Source organism: Halichoeres trimaculatus, unplaced genomic scaffold, assembly GCF_033239565.1.
Source record: "Halichoeres trimaculatus isolate MK-OKI-2021-1 unplaced genomic scaffold, fHalTri1.1 fHalTri1_scaffold_1, whole genome shotgun sequence".
Taxonomy (NCBI): Eukaryota; Metazoa; Chordata; class Actinopteri; order Labriformes; family Labridae; genus Halichoeres; species Halichoeres trimaculatus.
This window is the reverse complement of record NW_027437179.1, coordinates 27,283,637-27,290,454: the sequence shown is the minus strand read 5'-3', so window position 1 is coordinate 27,290,454 and position 6,818 is coordinate 27,283,637. Positions and strand designations below refer to the sequence as shown.

Sequence of the window (6,818 nt, the reverse complement as noted above, 5' to 3'; positions counted from 1 at the left end):
CATTTTATGTCAAAAAGCAGAAAACTGGAATTATTTCAAGAAACTCAACTGTGTTTGATTGAGTCTCGTTTTTGCTGACTCGTTTATTGCCGTTGATAATCTAATTAAACCGTTTAACAGAGCAACTGGACTTTTTCCACTTAGCTATGGTTTTGTTCTAACAGAATGATGATATTTTGTGTCCATGGAACTTGTGAGATTTATTAAGGGTGCAGACAATTTTTATTTATTTTTTTCCTGTGGGTATTAGTACCTTAAATGTCCGCTTTTCCTGCCAAGCTCATTGACGTCATAGTTAATTATCATTTCAGCTGAAGACTTCGTAAGGGAGTAGTCTTTTAAGCCTGTTGAACGGTATAATTACATTTTGATAAACATTCACCTCACTTCAGAGTCCTCTTTTGAACTTTTGTGCTGCAGACTGAAGGTAAGCTTACAGTAAGTGCATTACTACCCTCTGCTGTTTGATTCAGCACACACAGCCAATAGTGTGGATGTGTGAGTTAAAGCAGATCTGTCTTGCTCCTATCAACATAGTATCAAAACTCACAAGTAATTCTTTTCTAATTCTATGGATAAAAAACGAACTTTTTAGTGTTCAGTCACTGAGTCAGAGTCAAAATGTCAGTTTCATAGAAACCCCAACAAGCTGTCATCTTTTCTCTACACGTCACAATTAAAAAATATTAATCATTGGTTTCAGTGCAACCTACCTTGTCATCAACTATGACTGGATTTAATGAGAATCGAGACAGAAATAGACAACTCAGTATGTTTACAGGAAATGTAATGTCATCGAAATATTTCACATCAACAAACTGAGCTTCTGGGTATGACACACGTCTTGATTTATGCACACTCTGACATCACCCCTCATGAATGAAACACAAGTCGCTTAACCTTGTTGACGTCACTGCTATGAAATGTTGTGGTGAGTTGCTTTATTTGTACTGGTTTGGAGCACAAAAGAGAGTGTGTACAGAAAGCTAACATGGAGATGACTTTACGCTTTCAAGCAGAATTGCTTTGGAGTCATTCGGGCTGACACAAAAGAGACAAATTAGTGCCTAAGAGGTAGGTTCCTCTATGTTTTCACACAGTCTAATGAAGAGTATTGTGTAACTGGTTGTGACACAAGCCACACCTTTCCACACCCCCTAACAAAGAGAAGTAACAGCAGAGCAAGGCTTAAACATTTAAGTGAGCTGCCACCAGCTATGGAGTGAATCCTCTGCAGGACAGAACAAGTATTAGACTTCACGGAAACATGTTATGGACAATATTCCTACTACTTAATGGATTGCTGATACTGATTCTCCTTTGCTCTACTCGAACAAGGTAAACCTGCTTGTGCATTTTATACATTGTTACAGATTAAGTCAGAGAGTCTGCAAAGTATTCCCAGTAGTCTGTCTATATAATACTGTAGTTAAAATTATCATTATCTTATAATTATCAGATCAATAAATAAAAAAACTTTGTAAAGAAAATAAATTTGGTTATGTGTCTTATAAATATATATTTTAACACATTGATAACACTTGGATGTCTCATCATCTTGTCCTTAAATACTATCAGAGAATAACATAATTTATTCTCACGGCTTACTTGGTGGTGAAGTGCTGCATGACTTTCCACCAGCAACAAAAATGCTGGTATTGCATAACTCCAAACGACAAACCTGTTGGTGGAGATTCAAGAATGAATGAAAGGTAAATAAACCAAATCTATCACACTGTCTCAATTTTTAACACACTATTATTTCCGTGATAGACAGAAAAATGAGCCACCACTGGACAAAGGTCTCATTCCATGGCTGGGGCACGCTCTGGAGTTTGGAAAAGATGCTGCAAAGTTCTTGGCCCGGATGAAAGAGAAACATGGAGATATCTTCACGGTAAGTTCTGAGACACGCTCTGTTAAGTAGAACTTTTACGTGCAAAAAAAACAAACAAACAAACAAAAAACTCTTATGTACAAAAAATGAGAGCCTATTGTCAATATTAAAGAAAAATTAACGTTAGATCTTTAAAAATGTATTGTTTAAAATTTTAAAGATGCATTTGCATACACATGCAAGAAGCCAGTTCACTGATCTGTGTGCTCTGAAATGCACATCAGTTTTGTTTTTGTTTTTTTGCATGACAAATCAAATTAAAATCAACACAATAGAGCTTTACAGGACTGTATAAAACAAGGTGGATTACTGGTTGCAATTAAAAACAAATTGATGCTGCTACAGGTCTGTGTTGCTGGTTGTTACGTGACAGTGGTCTTGGACCCAAACTCTTTCGATGTGGTACTGAATGACACTGTCTCCCTGGACCTCGGCCGCAGCAAAAAGCAGCTTTTAGAAAGGATCTTCTGCCTGCAGCTTCCCAGAATCGAACCTGAAGCAGAGAGGGACCAGATGGAACGGTAATACATGCTTTTGTTGGAATGAGAAGAAGAATTTTTCTTTGAATGTCTGTGTTAATCGGAGAGGTATCTCTTGTCTTCGTCGCCTCAGGCATTTTCAAGGTCTTAACCTTTCCAAGCTCAATAGCTCCATGAGTACACACCTTAAGGAACTGCTGCTGAGCAAGCAGAAAGACTGCAGCCCTTCACAGTGGACAAAAGACGGACTATTTAGCATTTGTTACAGTCTACTTTTCAGGTATCATACAGCTTTATAGTCCAAAAGTGTTACCTAAATCAGATTATGTTTGTTCTTGTTGATTTTTAACTGTATGCTTTCTCAGGGCTGGATATCTGACACTGTTTGAAAGAAAAGACAATGTGTCTGTAGCCTATGAAGAGTTTCGCAAGTTTGATCATCTACTCACCAAACTGGCTCGCTGCTCACTCAAACGAGGCAAGAATTGTTTCAATGTGTCTTCATGTTAACCTACAGTTAGAAAGTATTTTGTATGCAGTTCAAAGCAGTCCTCAACTTTGAAAGCAGGTTTGGAAGATATTACAAAGCACTAAAGGCGTCAAACATCTAGATAACTGCTTGCCTCTGTGCATTAAACAGATATCTCATCATTTGCAAACCATAAAAACCCATTAAGTGTTCTGTTTTATGGTTTTAACACTGATGCTCATGTGGAAAAGTCTAAAGGAGGTGAATACTTGAGTATGATACTGTTTATACAGCACAGTAATTCATGACGTCATGTTCAACAGAAGAAAGTAAAACAGCCAACTTGTCCCGGGAGCGACTGTGGGAGCTTCTCTCCCCAAACTGTCTGAGTGGCAGGTCAGACTCCTGGCTCCAAAGCTACCAGCACTTCCTGCAGGAGAAAGGAGTTGATGCAGAAATGCAGAAAAAAGCTTTCCTTCTGCAGCTGTGGACCACACAGGTTGGTTGTTTTTATCCTCCTCTTGCTAGCACACATAAACTCAGAACACACACATAAACAGGGTCACACATTGATACCAAACACACTAACTCTCCACACCCAGACTGCATACTTGGATTCCACTTCAAGGTCCTCAGCCTGCCAACAATGAGGCAGTTAAAAGCTGTGGATTCCTCTTTGCCAGTTACTCACAGCTGCCTGCCTCAACCTGTAATTCTGAGGGGAGTTTTGCCACTTCTGAACGTGTGAATCAGTTTCCATGATGAACTGCTATCGCAGTTTCGTAACGCCATATGAGTGTAGAGCATTCTAAAAAAATTGCATTAGTCATCTTGAGTTCCTTTCTGTTATTCTTACCTAACAGTTTCTTGCAATCATGCGCAGCAATTCCGCTTTCAAAGAAACTTCTTTTCATTTTTTTCACTGGAAGCTAAAATGCAGCACGACTTCAGGTGTATTTGAACCTGTGTGCACAGTCTATCTACTTTCTGTAACACTTTGAATGATAATCTGCTAGTTCATTGCAACTCCTTCAGTAACTAATCCATAATGATCTTTTTTATTAATACCTAATGGCTTCTAGCTAAAAAAAAAAATCAGAAGCATTTTTAACCTCATTAACACAGGTATTAATCCAAATTTGTTATTTTCGTCACTTCAGCCCAGTTATGACAAGCACAGTGTTGTTACTTTGCACAGCCAGAAGAGGGGGATAGAGAACTTTCTGATTGGCTAATCTCTTGCTGTTGCACATTAGTTGAAATAGCATAACTCTCCTGCTCCCCTGCCTCTCCCACAGGAGCAGGGATTGTTAACTCAGTGGTACCAGTGGGTGCAGTATCTAAACCAGCAACAATCGTTACCAGATCTCTTTCAGAGGCCCTGCTGGTCTGAGAAAGACCAATATTTCTCCTGCATGTTTGTCTTCTTTTTGCCTTAAGTATCCTGGGATAAAGGAGCTTGCAGTCTGTGGATGGAACTGAAATAGAGAATTGGTTTATACTTTTGCTAAAAGCGCATCATACATAGTTCTCTTCACATTTGTAAACAACCAAAGTTTTACTCAAAAGGAATAGTTTGACAGATTGAGAGATTCTGGAAATTCATCTCTTTCAAGCCACAGATGATCGTTGCTTAGCATTGTCTAGTTGTCTCCAAATGGAACCAAAGTTTCCCACAGAAGAAGCCCAAGGGAGTGTTGATGGAACCATCTCCTTATCTAAATCCGTTTGCCAAGTAGTTCCTTCATAAATCCTCCACTCTGCTGCATCAGTCTGAGAGAGAAAAAACACAAATTGAAACACTCATAGTCACTTTTGTGCGTTTGCCCTGGCTGTCAATGGGGAGCTGACCTGAGGTGTGTCCAAGAACAGAAGAACAGATCCCTTAACTCAAATAAATTACCGTCAGACAGGCTCAGGTGTCTCCCCCTGATGATCTGATGGACAGCAGTGTCTACAAACTGGCTTCTCTTATATTCTGTGTTACACAGAGCTAAGAGGGAATGGTTGAAAAACTCTCAAGTATGAATACATTATCAGATGTTTCTATGTTATTTTGTACTGTAACTGACTTTTGCACAGTTTTTAATGTTGTAAGGTTATATTCTGCCCTGAGTTTGTTGTGGGTTTCTTTTTTCAGTGCAATGCTGGACCTGCTGCCTTTTGGCTCCTTGGCTTCTTGCTCACTCACCCTGAGGCCATGGAGGCTGTTAAATCAGAGATAAGGGACCTTACCCTCCAGCATCCTCTCTCTCACCTGCTGGAGACACACAGCACACCTGTGTTTGGTAGGTAACAGCTGCTAGCTCCCTGTTTACTTATTCACTTCAGTTCCTTCTCAAGTCTTTTCCCTTTACCTCTGCAGTAGGGCTTTGACTTGTTGGAAAAGACAAGAAGTCCAGAGTAGTGCAGCAATGACAGTGACAATAAAAGTTTGACCTTTGATTTAATTCAAAAATGATTGCTTTTTTCATATAATCATATCTGTGTGAAGGTTTGTACCTTTCCAAATGAAGCCAGAGGCCACGGCTGATTTAACTGGTGCCGACAGCCCTCTGACATCTTGCACTCTGTTTGTCCTTTCCATTTTTGCAGATAGCGTCCTGAGTGAAACCCTACGGCTCACTGCAGCTGTGATGATAAGCAGAGAAGTGGTGCAGGGTAAGACCCTACGTATGGCTGGGAGAAAAGAGTACCACCTCAGACAGGGAGACAAGGTGTGTCTGTTCCCCTTCCTGAGCCCACAGAATGACCCACAGATACATCAGCAACCACAGGTACATGAACAAAGCAGTGATGAATTACACTTTATCATGCGGGTGGACAAACTTCTCTTCCTGTCTCGTGAAAAGTTCCAGATAATAGCACAAAATATCTTGGAGGCAAACTAAAGGAGTCTGTGTCCTCAGAGATGTTAGGGACTGTTTTTCTTTTCTTATTAATGATTAATTTATGTAATTTAAATGAAACCCTTATGCTGGAGACACTGGATCTAACCCCTGTAATCTCAGTTGTAGTACACAAATCTGACGTAAATTTAGGAATATTTTTCTCATCTCATCTGATCCAGAATTTCAAGTATGATCGCTTCCTGAATGAGGATATGACAGTAAAGGATACCTTCTACAAGGACGGTAAACCGCTTAAGTACCACACCATGCCCTGGGGTGCAGGCACAAACATCTGCATTGGGAAAGACTTTGCTGTTTCAGCCATTAAACAGTAAGTGCTTACAAAATATATTTAAAAAATTGCTGCAGTTTTCTATTTTTTTCATTAGATGTATATCTTTCCTCATTCACTACATTTATGATCAAAGCATTTCTTTCTATTTCATTCCAATTACTAAACCAGAGAGCAGAGAAATCCCCCTCCACATAATATAAGCACTATTATCACTGCTGTCCTGCTTTCATGTCTTCTTTCATCGCTTAAGAACAAGCTGTAATGTCATAATGGCTTACACTCTGTAATGAGCAAAGAGGCTGAGGGCAGCAGGGGAAAGTCATATGGTAGGTAGTCTTTTATTTAGACACCATATCTAGTTGCAGAGGTCAATCTGTGTTAACAGTAGTAGGGGCTAAAGGTTGTATCATATTGATGTGGGGTCTGAAGGGACATTGGGAATGATTTACTTTAAGACATTCTCTGCTTATTCCGAGTGTTTTGATTCTCTCTGTGCAATTTTCCCCACATCATTGCTGACTTTTTATCACATAAAAGTTGTCTGATAAGCCACTTTAGTTAAATGTCCCATGCTTAAACTGCTTCCCCTCATGTGTCTGCAGATTTGTGTTCCTGTTCCTGACTCATCTTGATCTGGAGTTGTGCGACCCAGAGGCGAAACTGCCTCCAGTGAACACAAGCCGCTACGGCTTTGGGATAGTGCAGCCAGACGGAGATCTGCAGGTGCGATACAGACTGAAAGAGACACAGAGCGAAATGTGTTTAAACAGAATATAAATAAGTTTAA

The 6,818-nt window shown here is 39.8% G+C and overlaps 1 protein-coding gene across 2 annotated transcripts; it reads left to right on the top strand.

Moving 5' to 3' along the window:
- Window positions 1-799: 799 nt before the first annotated feature.
- Window positions 800-6,818, top strand: ptgis (prostaglandin I2 (prostacyclin) synthase). 2 transcript variants are annotated; one of them, XM_074667302.1, is made up of 10 exons: window positions 800-931; window positions 1,774-1,897; window positions 2,243-2,418; window positions 2,510-2,656; window positions 2,742-2,854; window positions 3,169-3,344; window positions 4,986-5,133; window positions 5,441-5,622; window positions 5,916-6,067; window positions 6,634-6,818. In XM_074667302.1, exons 2-10 carry the CDS (start codon window positions 1,868-1,870, stop codon window positions 6,806-6,808), a joined length of 1,299 nt encoding a protein of 432 aa, XP_074523403.1. In that variant the 5' UTR covers window positions 800-931; window positions 1,774-1,867; the 3' UTR covers window positions 6,809-6,818. The 2 variants fall into 2 exon arrangements, with proteins under 2 accessions (XP_074523403.1, XP_074523394.1); XM_074667293.1 differs by lacking the exon at window positions 800-931 and adding an exon at window positions 956-1,338.